The sequence below is a fragment of the Mastigoproctus giganteus genome, chromosome 10, assembly GCF_048544385.1.
Source record: "Mastigoproctus giganteus isolate SK-2022 chromosome 10, ASM4854438v1, whole genome shotgun sequence".
Lineage (NCBI taxonomy): Eukaryota > Metazoa > Arthropoda > Arachnida > Uropygi > Thelyphonidae > Mastigoproctus > Mastigoproctus giganteus.
This window is the reverse complement of record NC_143584.1, coordinates 142,355,708-142,382,639: the sequence shown is the minus strand read 5'-3', so window position 1 is coordinate 142,382,639 and position 26,932 is coordinate 142,355,708. Positions and strand designations below refer to the sequence as shown.

General features: G+C 36.1%; 1 protein-coding gene across 3 annotated transcripts in view; it reads right to left on the bottom strand.

Annotated features, from left to right (window-relative positions):
- LOC150079328 (uncharacterized) overlaps positions 1-26,932 on the bottom strand; it is a 486,833-nt gene that overhangs the window by 281,108 nt on the left and 178,793 nt on the right. For all 3 annotated transcript variants that reach the window (XM_090382736.1, XM_090382738.1, XM_090382737.1), the window contains exons 10-11: positions 22,168-22,334; positions 8,995-9,090 (exon numbers count right to left, since the gene is read on the bottom strand). In XM_090382736.1, coding sequence (XP_090238862.1) covers positions 8,995-9,090; positions 22,168-22,334 — 263 coding nt within the window. The remainder of the gene's footprint in view (positions 1-8,994; positions 9,091-22,167; positions 22,335-26,932) is intronic.

Sequence of the window (26,932 nt, the reverse complement as noted above, 5' to 3'; positions counted from 1 at the left end):
TAAGTGGCGTAGCTTGAAAGGGATATAGTTATCCACAAGAATGGAAACTCCTCCATGAGCAGATCCATCCCAAGCCCTGTCTTTGCAAATACAGGCAACCCCCATATAACACGGTACTTCTACAACACTGTTTCGCTCTGACATGATTGATAAATTGCAGCAATCCTCGCACAACACAGTACTTATATAACACAGTTTCACTCCAACAAGGTTAGAGAATTTCAGTAAATCTCGCATAACAGGATATTTTTGAACTTTTGTGCGGGGAAAACCCTGCTATTATGTTGGATGCAATTTTTCAATGTTTCCACTCTTTTTGAATTCCTACTGTTGACTTGCTAGTCAAAAAAAAAAAATTGAGAAATCCCTGTATTTTATTTTGTTGGGAAATTCCCGTTTTACATTCTGTGCTATTGAACTTGTGGAAAAATCTAGATTTCAAAGTTTTATTACTATTGGATAGCCACCAGGCCATCCAAAAGATTCAAGTCATGCGAACGTTGAAGTTACGTTCCTACTGCCCCATTTGAACTGGGTTAATACAACTTCTTTCATTCAGCTATTAGATCAAAGCATTATATCCACCTTTAAAACTCATTCCATTAGAAAATTGTTACAATGAATTTTGGAAAAAATTGATTACAAATATATTGAAGTAATGGAAGCATGGAAACATTTCTCAATTGTGGACTGTATCAGAATCATAGCTTTATCACTGAAAGAAATAAAACCATCAACGTTAAATGCGTGTGGAAAAATGTGTGGCCAGAGTCAGTTCATTCAGGAAATATGATCGAACGGGCAGAAAACGGAATTAGTGCAATAGTAGAACTTGCTACTGCGGTAGGATGGGAAGGTTTTGATGATATGACTGCTGAAGCCCTCATGGGTAGCACAGTTGATAGAATTGCCCTCCTCCCAACACTGGCTGGAAAAGACTCTAGTTTGAATCCAGTCGATGAAGGGAAGAATTTTTAAGGGTCTTTTTCACAACATGGCTGAGTTAATCGGGCTCGGGCAGCATGGTTTTTTTCCCGGAAACTCGTATTTTTCGTCCAGCAAAACAGAAAATTGACCTCAGGACACACAATTTATAGACAATACACACAGCGTAACATGGTCTTAGTCGCCGATGCTCCTAAAAAAAATAAAAAAACGATATCATTACTGAAGACATTCAAGAATTACTGGTAGAAAAAGAAGCCGACATAGTGGATTTGGTGCAAATGGCATCGGAAGTAAAATCAAATCAATTCAGATGACGATATTGGAGATGAAAATTTAAATTTCCAAATTTTACACTAAAAAGCATAGGCGAAGGGCATAAAGTTAGCTGAGCAATTAGAATCTTATTTTTTGAATGCATATTCTTGAATGAAAGGATCCCAAAGGATCCCAACATTTTGTTAACAAAAAAGTATTTTTTTTAGCTTTTGGAAAGTAACCCCCCCCTTTTTGTACTTTTTCTTAGTCCCGTATAACACAGTTTTGCACAACATGTCATTTTACAGGAACCTAATAACCGTGTTATACGAGGGTTACCTGTAATTGAACACTTAAGCAAGGGTCCTCATTTGCCTTTAAATACATCTCCTGCAAGCAAAAGCAGGTTGGCTCATGCTTACGAAGGAGGAGCTTGATGTCATTACTATTCCAACAGAATCCATGGAAATTCCATTGCAGAAATTTAAATGTGGCCATTATTTACATTTGTTGAGCCTATCTGATGGCTTCCAAAGGAGTGAGAGCATTCTTCATCTGTGACTAGTTCAAGGACTGAGTCATCTGGTATCTCCCTCACTTCAATATCCATTTTTTTCTTGGGTTGCTGGTGACTCTTCCAGTTTTTTTTTTTGCTTCTCTTTCCCACTTGGTATTGGTAGAAGTGGAGCACTAGGAGGTATTGATATTGGAGTGGCAGTTGATTATTTTTTTTTTGCTCAATAGTGTGCAATGGGTGGAATAGTCATCAGTTTGTGTCTCAATGAAATGATTCCCTGCAATTTTCCTTTCTCAGCTTAAGTAAGCTTATTACTATTTATTGGCTTCACTGCTTTCCTTGCCTCCTGATAAGATATGTTCAGCTCTGCCTTGAGCCTCTGTATCTCTTTGGATTTAGAGGGGGAACAGACATTTTAGATGTCCGATTGGCCTGCCTCCCTAAAATCCATTCATGCATACCCTCTGAGTTGGTAAGCCCTGTTACATCACTTTGATGGCAACGAATATGTAGAGTGGTTCTCTTCAAGATGCCTGGTCAGATTGAAGAGGAAAAGACCAAACCCTCCAGTAACCCGGAAACGGTCCTCTGGGTAAATATTTACAATTCATAAATTCTATAATTTTTACACTAATTACAGAGCTGAAACTCGGTATAGCTGGAACCAGAACTGTTTTCTTGAATTTTTCCCACTTAAAATTTCAGAACTTTCTATTGAATTTCACGCAAATGACAAAAATGTGATATCAAGTATGCATTTTTTAGGCCTTTTTCAGTTCTTTTTTTTAACCACCATCCTAATTAGCATAGGGCACATGAAATGCGATATTCCATTTGTTTTTTTTTTTTAGCGAGCGCGAGCTGTGTTTGCGAAACTTTGGCGTTGGAACGCTTTCCCGCATGACGCCAGAGCTCTCCGCACGTACTCCAAAGGGGGGAGGGAAATCATGCATCTGTTTGTACAGTATATATATAACCTAACCATAAGAAACAACGAAAGGATCTGCAACATTTGTTTTTGAAAAATAAAAAGACCGTATTTCTTTTCTTCAATGTATTATTGTATCTACTAACACAAAATCAAGGAAATTCATCTATTGATAGCAGCATTATAAACTTCTTAAACTTGTGCGCAAAAGAAGAAGAAAAAATCATCCGTTATGAATAACAGATTGTTTCTTGAAATATGTATTCTTCGCAAAACTTCAATATTTTCTAACAATATAAATTGTTAGAAAATATTGTAGATAACGGATTACTGGCTAACTACAGCTAATGGGCTGTTCAAAAAGTATTGTTAGAAAAAAAAATATTTCAATATATTTAACCCCAGGGGCTCACATCTTGTGAGTATGGGCTTGGCACACCCAGGGTTCTGAGCTGGATATCATCATTCTTATCTTTCTTGGTGATTCCCTTCTCTCTCTCTCTCTCTCTTAGGGTAACTCGGGAAATTTTTTTTTTTGGCTGGTGCAGCATAAGCGTCAGGCTTCCTTGCACCATATAGCTAATAATAATAAAACCCTGCATAGCAGCCTAGCAGCAATAGGTCTCCCAGAGAACACCTACAAGGAACAACAGAAAGTCGCAATCCTGAACACCTGTAGGATAGTCACAGATTTCCTCGACCAACAGTAACACCAGACATTACAACCACTCTGTATACTTGGTAGCAGTACCCGTCACGGAGTGGAATCCCCCAATCAGGGAGAAATAATATAAGAACAATAATAACAATAATAATAATTCCTTGGTGTGCCGTGAGAATGCTTTCCGGGAATGCGTCAGAGTTTCAAGGGAGAAATTCTTTTATAGGGGAGCTGGAAAAATTCACCATGCAGTTTGTATACTGTTATTAAGTCTGCATTTCTGTTCTGAGCTGCAATGAAAAGATATACCCAATTGTTTTTTTTTTTTTTTTTCCCAAATGCGCACCAGACTGGCATTCTAGGATGAAGCCAAACAATATAAAGCTAACGGATTATGGCTAATGGAATCAACAGGACGATTTAAACGTCCTGTTAACCCTAACGGGACCAAAATCGGACTTTTCTGAACTTCGGTATCCTAAGATGAAGTTCAATTATTACAACTTCAGCATCAGTGATGAAACTTCCTGCACACCAATATTGTTGGCTACAGCAATTACGTAAACAACAAAGCAAAACATTGTAACAGAGCTATAATGTAAAATATTGTTAGAAAGTAAAAATGCAAAATATTGTTAGAAAGTATAAAAAAAAATGCAAAGTATTGTTAAAGTATAAAAATGCATGAGCATTGTGTATCAGTTTTGCGCCAGTTTTTTTTTTTTTTTTTTCTTTTTCTTTTCCACTGTGTGGCTTCCAATAGATGAATTTCTTTGATTTTATGTTAGGAGATACAATACATATTGAAGAATATGATATTTTTGTTTTTCAAAAACAATTCGTTGCAGTTCTTTCTGTTAGTTTCTTATGCCAAGAAACAGTTGTGTACTTTTTTTTTTTCTCTCTGTTGGCTAGGTCAGTCACCTTGCTAACGTGGACATGGAATTACATCAGTCACTTTGGTAAGTGTGACGGACTTGCTTCAAGGTCAATTATGGCTCTGTATAAGTTGATTCGTTCAAGTAAATTGCGCGGTAAATTTAAACGTATGGAGTGATGCATTATATAAATCAAAAGAAATTTGCCAACTGTTTTTTGCATTCATAATTATAAAAATCCATATGATCGTATATTTTTGCTGTTTTCGAGTTAATTAATAGTTTTTGCTGAACTTTAAAGGTAGGAAATCAAAGAAAAAAAATTCTGTTTATGTATATTGAGAGTTTCAATTTTGTAGATTGAGTAGAAATTTCAGAAATAATTAGTTTCTATCGCGAGGCCGGGTGTCAAATTACAATTAAAAAGTAAGCTTAAAAAGTGCAGAACACAAGCGGGGTTAAATATGACAACACAATGAAATATATGGCCCTCAGTCCCCAGTGCTTTCACTCTCCCTCTTACTGCAGTGAGAGGATCATAGTGGAAGCAGAGGGTGCAAAGAACCTCTGGGTATGACCAGGCTGCCATGCAGGGAAACTGAACTTGGCCTGTTACAATGTAAGATCGCTCATCAGTGAAGATAAGATATTAAAACTGGAAAAGGAATTAGAAAATGTGAATTTGAATATCATCAACTTGACTGAAAGAAGAAGAAATGAATCACGAGTCTTTCAAGTGGAAATCTGCTGTACACCAATGGAAACAGTAAAAATAGTGAATGTGGAGTTGGCTTTCTGGTCCATAAAGATATAAAAAACAACATTTTGGAATTCAAAAGTACATTACCAAGGGCGTCAAAGGATTTTTAAGAGGTACAAACCAGAGGTTATAATGATATATGCACCAACATTAGGCCATGATGTTGAAGAAATGTACACCGAAATTAAGAGACTTCTAGATGAACATAAAACTCATTACACCATCATCATGGGAAACTTCAATGCTAAGGTTGGAAAGAGGCAAAATAGCACAGAAATGGAAACTACAGGAAATTTTGGAATTGGTGAAAGAAATGAAAGAGGTGAAAGACTTGTGGAATTTGCAGAATCTCGAGGAATGCCAGTAATCAACACTTTTTTCAAGAAAAGTGTGAACAGAAAGTGGATATGGAAGAGCCCAAATGGATTAACAACTAATGAAATTGACTTCATCCTCAATAACAGAAGATGAATGATGTTACTATCCTAAACAAGGTAAATGTTGGAAGCGAACAAAGAATGGTAAGATGCACACTTGGTATAAATGTCAGAAAAGAAAGGGAAAAAACTGACTCGAGTAAAAAATACAGTCTTTGATATAACAGAAGAGGAGAAAAAGCAGTATATACTGGAGCTTAGGAACAACTTTGAGCTTCTGCAGACCTTTCAATACCAACACATCAATGAGGAATATAACTTTCTGAAAGTGATAAAACCCAAGAAACCTATAGGTAAAAAGAAATACAAAGAAGAAAAAAATTAGTCAAGAAACACTTGTCATGATGAACTGAAGATGACAAATGAAAAGCAAAATAAACATTGACAAAAGACAAAATTGAATATACTGAGTTATGCAAAGCCATTAGAAAGAGACTCTGAAAGGACATAAGCTTAAAAAAACAAGAAAAGTAGAACAAGCATTAAGGAAAAACAAAGGATTTAAATCAGCAATCATGAGCAGTTATACAGAAAGACGAATGATACAAAATCTGAAGAACAGTAATGGTGTACCTATAAATAGCACAGAAGGCATAATTCAAATAGCAGAGAAGGCATAATTCAAATAGCAGAGAAGGCATAATTCAAATGGCAGAAGACTACTATAAAGTATTATTTAAGCATCAAGGGAATGATCTCAGCAGTGAGGAAGATAGATTCACATATCAGCAACACATACAACACACCCGATAACCTTCCAAATGAGGTAGAACATGCATTGAAGAAAATGAAGATCAAAAAGCCCCAGGATGAAGATGAAGTTAACTGTAGCATTGATAAAATTAGGAGGAAGAGACATGACAAAGAAACTGACAAGACTCTTCAAAAAATACATTAGGAAAAGCATGAAGCCTAAGGAGTAGAATAAAGCAATCATAATTTTGCTCTATAAAAAAGGATATAAATCAGAAATTGGAAATTATAGACCAATTTTAGGTGGGACTTGTTGTCCCACCTAAAAGTTGTTTACAAGGGTTATTACTAGTGGATTAGAAAGAATACTTAATGAGAATCAACCGAAAGAGCAAGTTGGCTTTAGAAGAGGATTCTCAACTATAGATCACCTTCACATAATATCACAGATAATGGAAAAAGCGAATGAATATAAAACACCATTATGCCTGGCATCTGTGGATTATGAAAAGGAATTTAGCATTTAGCATTGGCATATGATGCAAGAAAGCAAGATATAGCATCAGCCAAAAAAAAAAAAAAAAAACCCCACCTTCCTGTTTCACCATTCATTCACTCTGAAAGTTTGTCTAGTTCAGCTTTGACCCCACACAGCATAAGGCAATGTTTTGGGCATTGAAAAGACAAGGCGTAGATATCCTATATATTATGATTTTGAAGAAAATATATAAATAAAATAAATTTTCTGTGAACTTCTCTGGCCAAACGGTCAGAGAAGTTCACAAGATAGACGGAATACAAGAAACAGCAATGTATTTAGCAGTCACGGGCTTGAACCCCGGTCACTCAAGGCACGCGGGTACTTATGCACCCGCGTGCCTGGCCACTCAGCTACGGCGGCCGCCTTATGTGAACATATGTGAACACTACCTCCTTTATTAGCCTAAACAAAGGCAGTAGCATATTTAAAATTGAGAAAGGAGTTTGACAAGGAGACACAATATCTCCGAAGTTGTTTACTGTTGCCAATGAAGACGCTTTAAGAAGATTGGACTGGTCGCAGAAAGTTTGCATCAAACTTTAAGAAAAACAAAACAAAATGTTTTGTTTTTCTTTCAGTAGTTCTTTTAACCCCTCTTTTGGTGATATTTCACGTTTTTCGGAACTAGTACCTTCTAGTGGGGTACCGCTAAATCATATTATAATCGGCATTATTTTAAATTTTATATCGGTTTTATTAATTGGAATTAAAGTGCTAAATTATATAGGGGACTATCGGCTACTGTTTATATCTTACCTTTACTTCCCCCTCCCTGTTTGTTTATTTTTACGTTATTTTATGTTAATTTTTCGCTCTACATTTTTTGCCATACTACTGGCTTATGTTTTATGTTGTTTTATTTTGAATTATCGGATATATCTGGGCTTCATGTGGAGGAGGTGCATTTTGCTGCCTCTAATGATAGCTTAATATTTATTTATTTATTTTCTTTATGTTAAAATTTTAAGCCATTATTTAAATATATATATATTCACTTTTAAGTCAATACCAGAAATGACTTTTATTACTTAATGTTATTTCATGCTATCTTAAATTCACAATTGCAAATAATTTTTTTCTACGAAGTCTGTTGCCACTCACTGATACATAAAATGATTACTAAATCATATGATGATTAGCAAATGTTGGATCTCTGAACAATATAAATTAACATTTTTGGTTAGTAATGCTTCAAATTTTTCTACTTTTCAATGTTTTATTTTAAACAAAATTGCTGAACAAAAAAAAAAAAAAAAAAAACACCTCAAAAATAGACAGAATACTGCTACTAACTAAACAGAGTCAGTAATCTGACGTTTAAATTTATAATTTAAGACATGTTTTTAATTTTTGTACAATTATGAACATGTTTATTCAGAAACCCAAAACAGTGTAAAACTTTTGCTTAACTATGAAGCGATTATATTTTTAAATTCAGTATAATATCAAAAATTTCTGTTGCTCTTATTTGATTCCCTTCAAAATCTTACAGTAGTCTAAAATAATTATAATATTAAACAATCTCAATTTTATGAGAATAAAAAAATTGTAACTACAGTTCTAAATATTGCCACAATTTTAGTAATCCTCTACATCAGTAACTGTGGCCGCTCAACCCAACACTCATATTTTCAGTTATTTAAAACAGCTTGGTAGATCATTTTTGTCCATTTGAAAAATTTACATAGTACCAACTTTGAAAACAGTATATTAATGGAAGAAAATCAGTGGTCAAGCTGCTTACTTTATACAAGGTAATAAAATATAATAGCAATAACCTTAAAAATATACATTTTTAAAGTATAATAAATTTTAGTTTAATAACCTCCAATAAATAATAGCTGATAGTTATCATATGTTATAATATGATTCTTAAATGTTTTTCAAAGATTCTCAAAGTAGGATATTTGTTGTCCTGCTGAGTTTTCCATAGGGCTCTGTAGCCAAGTGGTCAGGAGCGGGAGTGCAGTAGCACACGCTCTTTGAGTAGACCGGGGTTCAAGCCCCTGATTGCTGAATACGGTCGAACTGCCAACCCGCACTGGACCAGCGTGGCAGATTATGGTCCATTTCCCTCAGCATGAATTATTGAGGAGGCTTCCATCCTGCAGTGGGTTGATAATGGCTGCACTTGACCTTTTTTTTTTTACTGAGTTTTCAAGTAGTGTGTTTCGAAACCTTAAATATATGACAAGCATATCTAGTCTCACTATGTCAGAGTGATAAGATATAATTGGAAAAAACCAATTGCAAACTGTAAAGCACATGCTAATATCAAGCTCTACCTCAAGGTAACCACTAAAATATATTCATTTCAAATGCAATTACACAGAATATAATACAAAAATACTAATTGGTGGGTTTTATATGTATAACCTTTTTAGATAACTGTTTCTGACAATCTGTTTCAATATCTTCAAGTTTTGCTTTCCAGTCTTCCTCTTTAGTTATCAGCTTTTTCTCATATTCTTGCTATAAGGAAGAAACATTGAACAAAAATTTTAGGAAAAAGAAATATACTTTAAAAAATTGCAATTACTATAAATTTCAAACACACACACTGCAATTTGTAAAAATGCAAAAAATAATTGTAAAAAAAAATTACGTAAACCCTCACCTACCTGTCACCCCCTTTTTATATTATGCTATTCTCTAGAATAGTAATTCAAAAATAAGCCTTAGTAAGATCCTTGCCACTAACCCTTCCAGTGACTAAATATTAAATAAAGTCCCTATTTGCCATCTCAAAAACATTCATATATAACATAAAAACTAAAAACCCAAACTACTTAATACACAATGTTTCCTCCATTACCATGGCATCTGATTGTTAAAACCTATCAAAAAAAAAATGCAGGTACGCAATATTAAATCTGCACCCATCACTCACAGGACCCACTTTCTTTATATCCAAGAAGAGTGTACAAAGAAAAGAAAAAACTGTTATTTGTTTGATTTTCATATTTTTTACACCTTTTGTTGCCATCTTGTCAGTCTCACTAGGATGTAATATTTAAAGGATACATAACCACACTAAATTCATATATGGCACATCTTATGCACAACAATACAAAATATCCTTACACATGGTTAATTCAAAGTTGACTTGAATTTTACAATTGGAACAAACTGAAGTTTTGAAATGAGACAATATCCTGAAATGGGGGGAGAGAAAGAAATGAACTGAAGATTCTATCTATTATTGTAATGTTTTGAGAAATTACTTCAAAGATATAAGGAGAAAACAGTGAATTGGTAAGACAACGAGCTGACTTTTACTCAAGGACAATGCATTTTATGCAGCAACTGTATGTCACCACACTGCCAGAGATGAGTAGTGGACACCACCACGCATTCCCTATAGGTGCAGGCATCACCTTCCTCTAGGATCTCCAAAAGAGCATCATGAAGGACACTAATGTGTCCTTCATGATGCCCATCTCATCATGAAGGACACTAATGTGTCCTTCATGATGAGATAGGCATCAAGAAGCTTTAACATCCCTAACAACTTTGATAAGAGAATGAGTTGTAGTTGTTATTTGGTTTTTAGGAGCATTAGCATCTAAGGCCATATTGCTCAAGGGATATGGGGTGGTCATTCCCTGACCTTTCCACATCCTCCGTATTTGCACTGCTGCTCCTGCCCACCTAGCTACGGAGGCACCTAAGAGAATGAGTCTATACTGAAACCTGATTGCAATATCACAGAATTATATATTCTGCATGTGAATGTCTAAGTTAAACTTAAACCATCCTTAAACGATACAGATACCAAACAAAAAATTAGTCACTTGTGGTATTAGCATTAGTAGAGGCATATGATGCAAGAAAGCAAGCTTATTCAGCATCAGCCAAAAAAAAAAAAAAAAAAACACACACCACTCCCATTTCACCCCTCCGTTTGCTCGAAATACCTGTCCAGTTGAGCCTTAAATTTGTTTAGGCTATCAACTTCAACAACAAGTGATGGAAGTCGGTTCCACCAACCAACCACCCGCTGGCCAAAGGCAAATTTCCGCACATCTATCCGACATCCGTCCTTCCTCAATTTGAATTTATGCCCTCTGAGCTGATTATTCTGAGCAAGATGAAGAATCCCATTGGCATTGAGCATGCTCACACCATTCAAAGCCTTATACACCTCTATCAGATCACCTCGCCGGTGCCTAGTCTCCAGACTGTGTAATTTGCAAAACTTAAGCCTTTCTTCGTAAGAGCAACCCTTTGTTCCATTCACTAATCTTGTTGCCCTTCTCTGTACCCGTTCCAGCAGCTCTACATCCTTCTTGAAATGAGGCCTCCAGACCTGTATACAGTACTCAAGATGTGGCCTAACCATTGCCTTATACAAGGGAATAATCACCTCTTTATCCCTGCTAGAAAAATTCCTGTATATCATTGACAAGACACCATGAGCTACTCTTGCAGCTCGTCTGCACTGCTCAGAGAACTTCATATCTGCCTGCACAATTACCCCCAGGTCCTTTTCATTCTCCAACACGACGTAGCCCAGTGGTCAGGAGCGAGAGTGCATAGCATGCGTTCCTTGAGTGGACCGGGGTTCAAGCCCGTGACTACTAAATACGATAAATATTTGTATTGACGATTTATTGTAAACTCTACTGACTTGGTTGTCGTGCCGGAGTATAAACAGAAAATTTAGTACTGCAGAGTTGATACATTGCTCTGGGGTTACTGTTTCCCATATGTAGTACTTTACATTTGTCAATGTTAAACTTCATTTGCCACCTCACAGCCCATCTGTTCAACCTTTCCAGATCCTGTTGCAACAGCATAGCGTCAGTGGTGTCCTTAACAACCCTGCCAACCTTTGTATCATCTGCAAACTTGGACATTAAACTTGATATCCCATCATCAATATCATTCATAAACACCGAAAACAACAACGGACCCAACACTGAACCCTGAGGAACTCCACTAATAACATTAGTCCACGTTGAGAAGTGTCCATTGATTACCACTCTCTGTCTTCTGCCACTCAACCATCCCCTTATCCATAGCAGCAATTTGCCTTGTGGTATATATTCTGCATGTGAATGTCTAAGTTAAACTTAAACCATCCTTAAACGATACAGATACCAAACAAAAAATTAGTCACTTGTGGTATTTAGGACATATAACATGTATCTTCTACACTTAGAGTATAGTGTTAACCTATTTTCTCTATTTACAAGAAGCAAGAAGTTTCACCATGAAAATTGGGGCACAAAGAAAAGATAGCACTTGGTAGGTCTAAAGAACATTCTCCTCTTAAAGAATGTAGTTGAATTTTCTGGGGTTTCAAAAAGATCAATGATAATATTTTTAAGGAATGGTGTGAGCCAAATTGAACCATAAATCAGTGGCAAGCGATCATGTTCAGTGACAAATATTACAGTAAACAAAAAAAAAAAAAAAAAACTTAAATAAGAGAACTGTTACAAAAGTTCACTAAGGATCAGCCAAACACTGCAAATAGGATTGTATAACATGGATATCTGGAGTAGGGCCCCCCCCCCAAAAAAAAAGACCAAAAAAAAAAAAAAAACAGCTGTGCATAAAGAAGCCCAGCTAATATGCACCAAAAGGCATAAAAACTGGATTGCTGATGACTGGACTGCTGTGATATTGTATCACGAATCCAAATTTGCATATACTCTAATGATGCTAGGCACCAAGTTCACAGGAGACAGTGCAGCATTTCATCCAGACTATGTGCAAAGTGTTGTATCAGCTGAAGGTGGGTCAGTGATGCTTTGCAGATGTTTTAACTATTATACTTGAAATACCAAGCAGAATGAATTGGGCTGCCTATGCAAATATTCTGGATGATCAGCTTTTGCCTTGTTGAACATTCAATGGAAATTCATGATTTTAATACTCCTGTTCACAGGGCCTCTAACTGTTTTAAACTCGCATGAAGACTACAAGAAAGTAGTAAGTAAATCTGATCAGCCAAGTCATCAGATTTAAATTCTACAGTGGGGAGATACTGATTTAAGTCCTACAGAATGTATGGGACTATCTTGAATAGAAAATAAAACAACTGCATTCCACAAAACCTCAAAAAGAATATGAATAAAACTGATTTCAGAATGGTCTAATATTCATATAAACTATTTAAGGGGACTAGCTGAATCCCTACCAACAAGAATTCATAAAGTTATTTGTACTAAAGGTGGGGTTATATAGTAATTGAAAAATACATTAGTGACTGATTTGTTGTCAGTGTCTGTATTTTTTTTCTCTGCTATATACACCCTAAACTTTTGTCAATTTTAAAAGGCTATCTTTATTGATCTTTAGGGTTCAATAAAGAAATTATTATTATTTAACTTTTTTATGAAAAATGGAACTTGATATTTTAAGTACTCACTAAAGGTACTTTCTATATATTTTTTATTCATACCCATCCCACTCTTTTTTTTTTTTTTTTTTTAATTTTTCAATATATTTATTATTTATTTACAGACATTTCTGAAGCCACTTTAGATTGTGTTATCAAATAAATTTAAAACCGGACTGCTCTAGACAAAGACAAGGAGGCTGAGCATCCTCAGTTAGGAAAGAAAAGAATATTTTGTTATTTCATTTCCTATCAACCATTAGTCCCCAACAATGTCTTCTATAAGTGCACCTAAAACTCTGGGTTTTAACACGAATCCTGTAGAGAATTGTTCATTGAGATGTGTTGCATGCTACCAAAGGAAGAAAATTCTGAACCTGTTCAATTTCCCCCAACGTGGTATATTTGATCATCACCTCAAAAACTCAAGTTACATGTTTTGTGTTTATTAAGGAGTGACTTTTAAGGTTGGTTTGCCGGGTGAAAACCCCAAAAAAATAAACCCGGGGATTGGAAACTTTAGTATTAGTGGAAACGAAAAAAAAAAAAAAAAAAAAAAAAAAGCAAGCTTATAGAGAATCAAAAAAATAAAAAATAAAAAAATAATAATAATAATAAAAAGACCAGCACTTCCATATACCTGTCCATCACATCTAAATGTTTGCCTGAATTTATTAGAACTACCCACACCTACGACACTAAAAGGACGTTTGTTCCAACAATCAACTACCCATTGACTGAAGGCATTCTTGAACATTATCCTGCACATCTAAACATCTGGGATTACTGCTACCCACCCATATGAAGTTGTTTGTTTGTGTGGGGATTTATTAGATTCATCAGCATCAGTGGCCATAGTGCACCAAATCTTTTGAAGTACCTTGCACTTGTCAATGTTAAGAAAACATCAAGTTCCGTTTCTCAGCCCATCTGCATAATTTGTTTAGATCTTGTTGCAGCAGCTTATGCTGATGATTATCATTAACTACTCTGCCAACTTTGTATCATCTCCAAACTTAGACATTAAGCCTGATATACCATCATCAATATCTTTAATAAAAATGGAAAACAACAATGGGCCCAGCACTGAACCCTACGGGACTCCACTAATAACATCAGTCCACGAAAAGCAGTGTCCATTAATAACCACTCTGTCTTCTCCCACTTAACCGTTCCTTTATCCAGAGCAGTAACTTGCCCTTAATGTCACACTTTTTAATTTGTACAGCAGTGTTTTATGTGGAACAGTATCAAAAACATTTCTAAAATCTAATCATAAGACATTAAATTTGTTACTGCTTCACAGTATGCTATCAGATTCGTTAGATAAGACCACCCCTTAATAAATTCATTTTGTGACTACAGGATAACTCTATTCCTGTCTAGATGGTCTTGCATTACTTCTTTAACAAGTGACTCCATTATTTTAACTGGAAAATATTGTCAACATAACAGGCGCGTAATTACGTCACCCCTTAATCCCCCTTTGTAAATCAGGAATATATTCACACATCTCCAGTTCACAGCAACCTCCCTTGAAACCAAGGATTCTCTCATAATAATGTCTTAGGGTTTGCTTATATCCTTTGCTGATTCACTTAATATAACTGGATCGATACCATCTGCCCCAAGTGCCATTTTTACATTAGCTTCAGCAATTTCTCTTCTAATTTCCTCTCAGTTATTACAAAATTATTCAGCTCCCTGTTAAAATTTGATGCACTTCTGGCATATTCATCTCTAAAAAATTCCTCCTGTGTGAATGCAGATGAAAAATACCTATTCAATTTGTCAGCAACCTCCTTAGAAGGATCATCAACAATGAACTATTCATATCTAGTGGGCCATGGTAATTCATCACCTTCCTCCTAGTGTTCAGATAAGTAAAAAAGTCTGATTCTTATCTTTGCATTCTTTAACAGAGATGTCTCATAATCTGCCTTAACTCGTCTTACCTCCTTTGTGACTTGATTGCAAACTAGTTTATAGCTTCTGTATTACCTGATAATTTATATGCATCCCATTAATTTTTCTTCTCTGTCATTTTTTTTTTTTTGGTTGATGCTGTATAAGCTTGCTTTCTTGCATCATGTGCCTCTACTAATGCTAATGAGTTTCATTAGTTCATCTAACATCCATTTTGGTCCAAGCCTTGAACAGTATTTCTCAGTTGATATGAAAAGCATAGTAGCTTTTATGATTATTTCCCCAAATGCCTCCCATTTAGAATTTGTTGTTGGTAACAACATTAGTTGATCACACTACATAGAATTCAAAAACTGCCCAAGACCGTTGCAGTCACCTTTACAATAACAAAAGCCCCCTTCCCTTTGATCATGACAGCAGTTACATCTTTAATCAATACTTGACCACTGCATTCACCTTTATGAAAGCAAAATCCCTTCCCTTTGCCCATGACAGCAGTATATCCTTAGGTAGGTATATTCTACATCAATACACTGTGAACACTGCTACCTAGTGGGTCTTTTAACTGTAAACTCTTAATGCATGAAGGGCCGCTGCTGTTAATCACATCAAGAGTACTGCTTTCCTCCATCGCCTTTCTCCCATGCAGGCGTCGGAAATATTCATCCAATAAATCCACAAAAGTGTTACTAGCATGTGAGTGACCAACCCACAAAGTCCAGTCACTACCTGGAAAGTTAGCATTAGCATTAGCATTAGTAGAGGCATTTGATGCAAGAAAGCAAGCTTATGCAGCATCAGCCAAAAAAAAAAAAAACCCACTTCCACTTCACCCCTCTGTTCGTTCAAAATACCTGTCCAGCTGAGCCTTAAACTTATTTAGGCTATCAACCTCCACCACAAGGGATGGCAGTCTGTTCCACCAACCAACCACCCGCTGGCTAAAGGCAAATTTCCGCACGTCTATCCTACATCTGTCTTTCCTCAATTTGAATTTATGCCCTCTCAGGTGATTTTTCTGAGCTAGAGGAAGAATCCCATCAGCATTGAGCATGCTTAAACCATTCAAGGCTTTATACACCTCTATCAGATCACCTCGCTGGTGCCTAGTCTCCAGACACTGTAATTTGCAAAACTTAAGCCTTTCTTCGTAAGAGAACCCCTTTGTTCCATTCACTAATCTTGTTGCCCTTCTCTGTACTCGTTCCAGCAGCTCTACATCCTTCTTGAAATGAGGCCTCCAGACCTGTATACAGTACTCTAGGTGTGGCCTGACCATTGCCTTATACAATGGAATAATCACCTCCTTATCCCTGCTGGAAAAATTCCTGTATATCATTGACAATACTCCATGAGCTACTCTTGCAGCCCATCTGCACTGCTCAGAGAACTTCATATCTGCCTGCACAATCACCCCCAAGTCCCTTTCATTCTCTACCACTGTCAGTGTAGTACCACAGAGTTGATACGTTGCTCTGGGGTTGCTGTTTCCCATGTGTAGTACTTTACATTTGTCAATGTTAAACTTCATTTGCCACCTCTCAGCCCATCTGCTCAACCTTTCCAGATCCTGTTGCAGCAGCATAGTGTCAGTAGTGTCCTTGACAACCCTGCCTACCTTTGTATCGTCTGCAAACTTGAACATTAAGCTTGATATACCATCATCAATATCATTCATAAATACAGAAAACAATAATGGACCCAACACTGAGCCCTGAGGGACTCCACTAATAACATTAGTCCACGATGAGCAGTGTCCATTGATTACCACTCTCTGTCTTCTCCCCCTCAACCACCCCTTTATCCATAGCAGCAATTTGCCTCCAATGTCACACTGCTCCAATTTGTGTAGCAGTCTTCCATGTGCAACAGTATCAAAAGCCTTTCTAAGATCCAAGTATATAATATCAAAGTTATTCCCTGCATCCAGTTCTTTTGTGACTGCATCATAGTATCCAATCAAGTTGGTCAGGCAAGACTTCCCCTTAACAAAACCATGCTGTGTCTGAGCTATAACTGAAGTCTTGTCTAAATGATCCTGCAGTGCTTCTTTAACCAGTGCCTCCATTAATTTTCCTGGAACAGAAGTTAAGCTCACAGGTCTATAATTACTTGTGTCAGCCTTTGATCCTCCTTTGTGAATTGGGGTCACATTTGCACATTTCCAGTCTATGGGTACCTCCCCTGAGTCCAAGGAAGCTCTCATATTTATGGCTAAGGGTTTGCTTACTTCCTTTGCTGCCTCCTTTAATATAACTGGATAGATCCCATCCACCCCGGGTGCCTTTCTTGTGTTTATCTTCAACAGTTTCTCCTCCACTTTACTCCCAGTTATTTCAAGATTCTGTAGCTTACTGCTAGAGTTGAATACACCTCTGGCATTCCCCTTGCTGAATAACTCCTCATGTGTGAATGTCGATGCAAAATATTCATTTAGTTTGTTAGCTACCTGAGCCGGATCATCAACAGTTGACCCATCAATATCAAGTGGACCAATCTGATTCATCCCCTTCCTTCTAGAGTTTACATAAGTAAAGAACTCTTTGCTGTTTTTCTTTGCATCCCTTGCCAAGGATTTCTCGTAATCTGCCTTTGCCTGCCTAACCTCCTTTGTAACTTGGTTGCATAGCATAAGTTATTCCACCACTATAAGTCATTTCGATTTATTGGTCTCCATTCTACCCGTCTGTGTAGTAGTAGCAGTAGTAGTAGTTCATTATGTTCATCACAGTCATTTGGCTTATAATACACTTCTACTTTCATTTTTGTCAACTGGATGCACAGCCTTAGATTTTATGTGCCTCTTAACTAAGGACATAACCTCTCCCTCCTGATCTTTCTATACATATCATACTCTGCGTATTCAAATTCTACACCCATTATATCTGAGTGACACCATGTCTCTGATATACCCACAATTTCTCCATTTGATGACTAGACAGGTACTTCAAATTCATCAAATTTATTTACTATATTCCTAGCATTAGTGTACATGCAAGTTTATATGCACCAGCTTTTGCTCTTAGTAATACTAACACAACCCAAATATGTCTGTTTGTTCCATGAGAAGCTCCAGTAGGCCTTAAAATCCCCAGCACCTTTACTTTCCAATAGAAGTTGCAAGAATCATTTTCACCTCTTCCTGTGTCTGCTGCTAATTTATCAGTCTATGTATCCCCCACCACCAGCTAGAAATTTTTTTGACCTACATAAACTACCTCAATAGCATCAGCAAATAATTCTGTACTCCTTCTCTTTAAGTGTAAGTGTATCCCATCCCTGTAAAAACAGTCTCCCCTGTTAACAAACACAGACTACGTTAAGAAAATTTCTACCCCAGGAGCCTTGCATAATCTCTCCAGGTCCAAACTGATTGACAAGGCACTCAGAATGTACTCCCTCAAATTGTATCTGGGCAGAATTACAAATACTTTTATTTTCAATCATAACTTGACTTTTTTCAACATTACTCAATACTTGTTGATCGAATCCTCCTCTTAATATCATTAGTACCAAGACGTACAACAATTTCACTTTCGTGCCCTTAAAATATAATAGATGCTCTACAACATTATCAACTTCGTCCAAGGCAGACGTACCACGGTCCTATTCCACCTGCCCTGCTTGTACCAATATATTTCCAGTTTCCCTGACAATTGACTCATCAACTATAGCTACTTCCTGTGGGACTAAGGACCTCTGCTGTGGAGGATGTTGCTGTGTTGTCTGATGTTGGAGAATGGGCTCAAGCATTAGGTTGGGATTTATATGCTATGTGAGACTAGCCAACTCAGCTCCACTATTTCAAATACAACAAAAATTTCCACATCTTACTGATAGGATCAAAATTGAAGCCTTTTTGGAGAGAAGCACAAGTAGAAGAAGACAGGCTATGTGCAGCAAGACACCCAGCTACACAAAAGAATGTTAGAGTGTGGTCTGACCCAGTTAAGAAGAATAATAATAATTCATTTAACACCTTTAATCTTTTTTTTGCTGACAAATCCATCTAAATATACAGCAGGTTACTCTTTTTTTTTTAATACAGGATAAAACTTCAATAAAATACATTGTTATTAATATTATCATCATCATTAACAGTAGTAATAGCAAATGATGCAAGGAAGCAAGTTTATACAGCATTAGCCAAAAAATAAAAAATAAACCAACTACCCACATCATTTGTTTATCTCCTCTAATAATATGCATAATTTTTATTATTTTATAATTTTAATTTTTTTTTCTTTCGGAGTCTGCTTTTGTCTTTGGAGATGGATTTCTTTGGTCTTTTTGCATAACATAGACTACAGCATCTTGTTAACCTCGCCAAGGGCTAAGGGACTCTTCCCATTGTGAAAGTAGGTTCTCACTGTGTAATTAATTTGGTTGGTTTGATATTAAGTTTTTTTCTTTTTCTTTATAGTAACAGCAGTAATTATCAAACTATGTAATGTGTAGAAGTTTCAACACTATTACTTTTGCATGGTTTAATGGTCAGTGAATAACTGGAATGTTAAAGTCCCCCATTACATGACATTCAAATCTGCTGGTACACTCTACCTGTACATGTAATTATTTGTTAAAATCATCACAGTTATTTAGCCTATAGCAGATTCCTACTCTCATTTTAGTTTCCCCAATGCTTAGGTCACACCAAACTGACTAAGCATTTCCACTAGCCACATTCATCAACTAGATGCACTGCTTTAAGATTTTGTGCGCTTCTTAATGAAGAGCATAACTCCCCACCCTCTAACACTACACTACACTATGCAGACCAACACCAAAACTTACACTATCCCTGGTGTTTACAGAGTTTGTACTGAACACAGAATATAAGTGGTTTTAGGAGAGACCCCCAGTGCCACTTGACAATAGACACTATTGTCAAGTGTCTATAGGTTCTAATATCTCTTGTGTTTGGGGTTTACATAAAAAAAAAAAAAGTTAAGTTCCTCGAATTTGCTTTATTACCAAGAATATATGATAAGGTTAAGGGTTCTTGAATGTTGGATAGGGAGCCAAAGCTGGATTTTCGGATAGATGAAAGCTGTGGACATTCAATTAGAATATGATTTATTGTTAGCTGCGACTGGCAATAGAAACACTGAGGGGGATTTTCTCTCAGAAGCAAATACAGATGAGTTGGATGGGAATGAACGATGCAGAGTCTAGCCAGAATCACTTCTCACCTGCTTCTCCTGAAACTGGAAGCCCAATGGTATGGCTCTTTTTTTATCTGCAACAGTTTATTATTCGTTTGAGTTTGACAGAAGTGAGACCATTGTTTCGTACATGTTGTTTTAACAATAGATTTGTAGTCAGTGTAAGGCACTTTCAGTTGACTGGAGGATCCAGAGTTGGGATGTTTAGCAGTGTCATCTGCACGTTCATTACCTGGGAAAATGTAACCCAACAGAATGTAACCTTCCGGTTGGCTGTTTGATAGTAAAATAATTTGGATTAGATCTCTTTAAGAATGGGATTAGAGGCAGAAAAGACAGACTGAATGGCAGTGATTGTACTTAGAGAGTAGGTATATATCAAAGATTGCTTGATGTGGTGTTTGTGTATGTTATCTAGAGCTAGTTTCATTGAAAATAATTCTGTGGTATAGATACTGCATTCAGTAGGAAGTGACATAGCTACTGAGAAGGTGGAAGAAACTGCTGTAGCACCTATGGCTGCATCTGTTTTGGATCCATCAATATATATTTGTACTTTCTCTGAATTTTCCAAGAAATGTGCTTTATATAGCTGCTGAAAGTTGATGTTTGCCAGGGAGGATTTTCTCCATCTTAAAAAGAAATTGTCGCTGAGAGGTGAGAATTCAGTCCAGGGAAGTTCTGGCATATGTTATGAAAGTTGATGTCCCAACTGAGCATAAGCTGTTGCAGTCGAAGCCCTGTGGGGGTGGTTTTCATTAGGTTTATTATGATATATAGTATGGGATGATGAGGGTCAAACAGGTACTGCCAGCTAGGAAGAAGAGATGTAAGGGTAAGCAAACCATAGTAATGCTTAAGAAAGAAATGCCTATCATTCTTGTATTATGAAATATTACACCTGAGCTATTTAGGTTATTAAAAATAAAAAAAAAAAGTGTAATATAATCATGTTGAAGTATATAATGCAGTACAAATTATTTTAAAGAATATTGGCAACTGCTGTTAGTAAAATAATAAAGAAGACATTTGTCTTGTGTCAGGACAAACTTGAATACATATTATAACCTGCAACAAATAAGAAGTGCACGTGCATAGTAATATAACCCTTGACTATCTGTTATAGAAGCGGCTCTTTAACTACTAGAAATTTGCATTCCTTTGCATTTGAAGTTTATTTTGTACACCATTTTATTTTCTACACCTTTTATATGATTGAGATTATTCGGTTTTTAGATCATATCATAACATTTGTTTGTGTAAAACTTTTTAACACCTGTTTGCACAAACCAGTGTGAACAGGTGTTAAAAAAATTTAAGAAACTGAAGAAAATATATCTTAAGCAAAGTTTTATATTAAACACACACACACACACCAGTTATTTTTTTCATTCTTTATATAATCCGATCTTATTGCCTAATTTAAGTATATGTTCCAACAATATATTTTATTTTTTCAATGTATGGAGTAAGGAGACCAAACGAGAGTTTCAAATTCAAGTGACAGAAACAATTATTGTTATACAAAGCATTCTGTACAAATAGGGTGCACTTGACATTGTAGCTACCGTAAACTGCTTTTTTTTTTACACAAAACTAATTTCTAACAAGTCAGTGCCATCCTTCGGGAAGTAGGGAGCCAGGTGGCTGGGGTGAATAATCAGATCGCTCTGCCAAGATTTGTATTAAACATACAAAATGACAATATTTATTTCTCACAGGGTGAAAAAGAACTTTGTAATACTTATTAACCGAATTTTGTAATATACGAACATATTTACATAGAAAAGCCTATTCTTTCACACGGCAATGGTATGTGCTTCATATAAACGAGTACTTTGTATAAACTGAGTTTGTATTAACGAGATTTTACTGTTTCAATTATAGTGACTGAAAGTGACTTAATTCTCAACCTGTCAGTCACTTTCAACTTGTTTCATTCAAAAATGTCTATTATCTTAATCAAAAATGTCAATTTACATTCAAAAATAAAGACATTTAAAATTTTTTTTATTTCATTGTTCTGTGCCACATACTGGATGCATTTTTTTTTCCTGAATAAGCAAAATAAGGATTACCTACTTTCACATTAAAATATATAAAAATTACCTGCATAACTGTGAGGGCAGCAGTTTTTTCATCTGAAAATTCATGTAATAATGTTTTTTTTTCTTCTTCTAAGGCCTTTTCCATATTTTTTAGACGACACTGTAAATCAGATACGGCTAATTCATGTTGCCTCTCAAGATTACTTGCCATCTTCTGATTATTATCAACTATAAAAATAAAAGCACATCAGTATTAAATGTATTGTTACATAATACAATTTTTATTATGATTTTCACTCTATTAAAACAATTTTTTCCCAAAGTTTTAGACAGTCTGTGCATGTGAAGCATGCACAGACTGTCTAAAACTATGATCTGTAACTATGAGCTATGGCTTCTAAAACTATTGTTATGTAAACCTGTGACTATGGTGTCACTTGTGAAGAGATACATATACATAGAGAGAAAATAAAAAATAAATGAGGGAAGAGTAAGTAAAGTAAGCTGTAATTAAACTGAATAGCTAAGTTTAAGGAATGTAACACTATACAGTTTGAGTGTTCGATTAAATTACAATCTTGGTATGTAATTGATAAAGAAATAACTATATTTACTTGGCATTTCTATTAATCGCAGAAAAAGAAAAAAATTCATTTAAGGAAAAAAAATCAAACATGCTAAAAATTTAACACACTGTTTACATTGACTAACTTGTTTAAAATCCAGAGGGTAACAGCTTTGTAAACAATTCAGAATCAGAATAGATATTTATATGACTTTTCTTTCTTATTTTCAACCAAAAAATATATTCCAATGTACTTTTGAAATGCCTTGTACATGCATGCAAATGCACACTCATGGTATTTAAATCTTAAAGACTACATGGTATAATCAAAAGTTCTGAACTCGTATATTAAACAACTAAACCTAGATATACAGGCAGTCCTCGCTTTGCAAGGTAGTGCGGGACTAAAAATGACCATGCCGAAACCATGCAAAGAAATCTTAATAATCAATGGGAAAAATTACAATTGTTCCGTGACCTTTAAACATTTTTGTCAAAACATTAAAAACTCTCTTACTGTCAGTTATAAATGTATGAAAAAGGAAATGAAAAAAGGACTAAAACTAATATTTATTTATTATACTGTAATTTAAAACATTAGAAAAATTCAGAATTAAAGTGTTTTATTTCTTTGTAAAAAACTTATTAAGAGTAGTTTGAACATGCTTGCCTCCTTCTCATCATATAATTTACAATATGGAATGAGCATCTTTTCTATGCCTCAGCAAATTGTCATACTCCTTTCTAAGTTTGGATCAGCTTCCAATATTTTATCCTCTGTGCTTTCAATGTTGTGAAATATCTCCGATAGTTGCTTTAATGTGAATTTTTTTGCCGGCATCACTTCCTCTGGGATATTCATCCTTTTCGTCACAACCATTTTCCTCATTTATGTCAATAAGTTCACCTTCGCTAATTTCCTCTAGCTCCATATCTAGAGTCTCTCCAATGGCGGCAGTGTCAACATTCCCATAGTCAGCTATTTCTTCTATAACTTCATTTACGTTTGTTTCAACATCAATTCAACTTCATTTATTGCACAATGCATTGTCATCTTGGAAGACACCATCGCCATTTGGGAAAAAGTGTAACATAGCGGGATGTACACAGTCAGCAAGCAGTTGACAAAAGCGGAGACCACTGATATGTTGTTTCACATGCACCAGGGGTCCAAGTTCCTGCCAATGAAACATGCCCCATACCCTACAACCACCTCCACTGGCCTGCACTTTTGATACCATGCATGGTGGATCAAGAGTCTCATGTTGTTGACGCCATATCTGTACACGACCATCCACAGTGTGGAGTAAATAACATAACTCATCTGACAAGCATACCTTCTTCCAGTCTTCTAACGTCCAAATTGGATGCTCTTTGCACCAGCCAAGTCTTTTATGCCGATGAACCTTGGTTAGGAGAGGATGCTGTAGGGGGCCGTCTGCTGGTATAACCCATACGTGCGAGCATGCAACGCATGTTCATGCCAGATATTGTTCCGGGTTGGCCCATGTTGTATTGGGTAGTCAACTCTTCAACAGTGCGGCACCTGTTCGCCTGTACGAGTCATCGAACCCAGCACACCTCTAACATCAACCTTTCGCTGACCATTGCAGTTTTCCCGTTGCTTCATTGTTTGACCATTTTGATGACAGTCCTGGTACACTAACTACAGCAGCTCTCAAACACCCCACCAGTTCAGCCATCTGGGAAATTGAGGCACCAGCTCGTTGAGCACCCACAATGTGTCCGTTATCAAAGTCCAATAAATCCTTCCTTTTACCCATCACGCTTGGAATTTTACTACCCACTGAACCACTGATACCTTATCTATGCTACGTAGGTCGACTAACCGTGTGCTCTCGTACCTCACGTGGTCAATGGGTTGCATTCAGTTTTCATAGGGGTGGTCATAATTCAGTGATCGGTCAGTGTATGTAATGCAGGCTGAATTCAGCACTTTTTAACAACAGCAATTGTCCAGCATTTATTGACTAGCATCATGCAGCGAGTCCAGAAACTTCCTGATTGTATATCTTGCACACAAAAAACCCCTCAGTGTAAGTCAGAGGTTTCCAAACTCATACCCTGAGACCCCTTAAAATATTTTAAATATTTCATGCGCCATCCAAGTTCCAGAACATATGCAAATAAACAAATTTTACCTAAAATTTAGATAAGAATATACATAATTTTATAAATTAATAAATATTTCAATATATTTAATCTTAAAGATATAAAATACAAAAAAAAAAAAAATACAAATAATAGAAATAAATAAAAAATGCTTTGTACCTGAATTAATGGGATCATTTGTTCATATTTCGTAAAAAAAAATTCTTCACAAAAACAACAAGACCCTACCCCAGCATGTTGTTTTCATGAAGCCCTCTGTATTTTGGGAACTTTCCATGTTGTTTTCATGAAGAGTAAAAGTCCTGGTTTCGTCCAAAGTTTTCACCTTTGTGGTCCCGGGATCAGATTATAAATATGGTTACCCTGCTGCTTGTTGGTGTAATGTGGTGTGGAGAAACAACACAATTTTTATCAGCTATAAGCATAGGAAATTTTGATTTATGCAATACCTTAAACAGTCCTATTGAAACACACAGTAACTTGTGAAGCAGACGGGAGAAAGGGCAGGGTATGGAGCATGCTGGAAGTTCTTATAAATTAATACACCGAGACTGGGACTGGTTGTAGGATCGTGGGTCCTTGACATTATTGAAAATGCTTTTCACAGAGTGCTAGATCCAATCAATTATTCAATTGGAAAATTTGTGGGGAAAATCAGAGCCACAAGTAATTAGCAAAATGATTCAAGGAAGCAAGCTTATACAGAGATAGAGATAGAGAGAGAGAGATAGAGAGAGAGAAATCTATCCAGATCATTTGTCCATCCTTCCAATAATTTGTTCAATCTTCCTTTAAATTTAGTAAAATTTAAAGAAAGACTGATGTGTTGATTTGTTGCAACAAATCAATTACTCTCTGGCTGTAAGCAAATTTTCCACATCTATCCTAACCATCATTTTCTAATTTATGTCCTCTCGCAAGTGTGTGTGTGTGTGTGTGTGTGTGTGTATTTCAGAGTGGTCAAAGTGTGTGTGTGTGTGTGTGTCATCCAAGGAAGAGTAAGAATATCATGAGAATTTAGTTTACTCAATCCATTTAAAGTCTTAAACACTTAATCAGATCCCTTCCAGGAGTCTAGTTTCCAGATGCTGAAATTTACACAGCTCAAGTCTTCCTTGTTTAGAGTACCCATTTGTGCCCCTGACTAATCCCGTTGCTCTTCTCTGTACATATTTCAAAAGATCTACATCCTTCCTAAACTGAGGCCTCCAAATCTGTATACACACTTAATATGTGGTTATTTAAAAATTGCCTAATACAACAGGAAAATCACTTCTTTGTTCCTGCTGGCAAAATTCCTGTATTTCAGTGAGTGAACCCTGCTATTTTAAGAGATAAGAGAGAGAGAGAAAATCTCACTGTAGAATTATCCTAAGTCTCTTTTATTCTCTACCATTTTCAGTATGGTATCACCCAACTGGTAGTTATTCTGGGATTACTGCTGCCCATATGTAGTAACTTGCATTTATCAATGTTAAACCACAATGGCTACTTCTCTGCCCATCTGTCCAATTTTTTCTAGGTCTTATTGCTACAGTATGCCCTGATTCCTGTCATTCGCACCCCGTTCCCAAAGTCAACCTTTGCATCATCTGAAAACTTAAATAAGTTTGATATGCCTTCAATACTGCTAATAAATACTGAAAACAGTAAGGTACTCCAGTGCTAAGCACTGAGGGACTCCACTAATAACATTAGTCCAAGAAGAGCAGTACCCATTTATAATCACCTTCTATCTTCTACTCAATCATCCCTTTATCCATATATAGCTTTATTGAAACCTAAGTATATGATGTTAAAATTATTTTTTGCATCCTGTTGCTTTGTTACTGTGTCAGAATAGCTAATCAGAGTGGTCAAAGATTTCCCCTTAACAAACCTACCTATGCTGTGATTGCTGTAACGCTGTGTTCCTGTCAACATGATCCTGCATTTATTTCTTTAACCACTGGCACCATTAATTTTCTTGGCACAGAAGCCAAGCTGACTTCACCCTTTCCTATTTGCTTTTTTGTGAATAGGAAAGACTTAAGAGAGACAACAACGGTGAACCTTCTCCAGCCTATATGCACAAAGTAAGCTGAAACAAAAATATAAATTCCGCATGCCATCAAAAAATAACAACTGA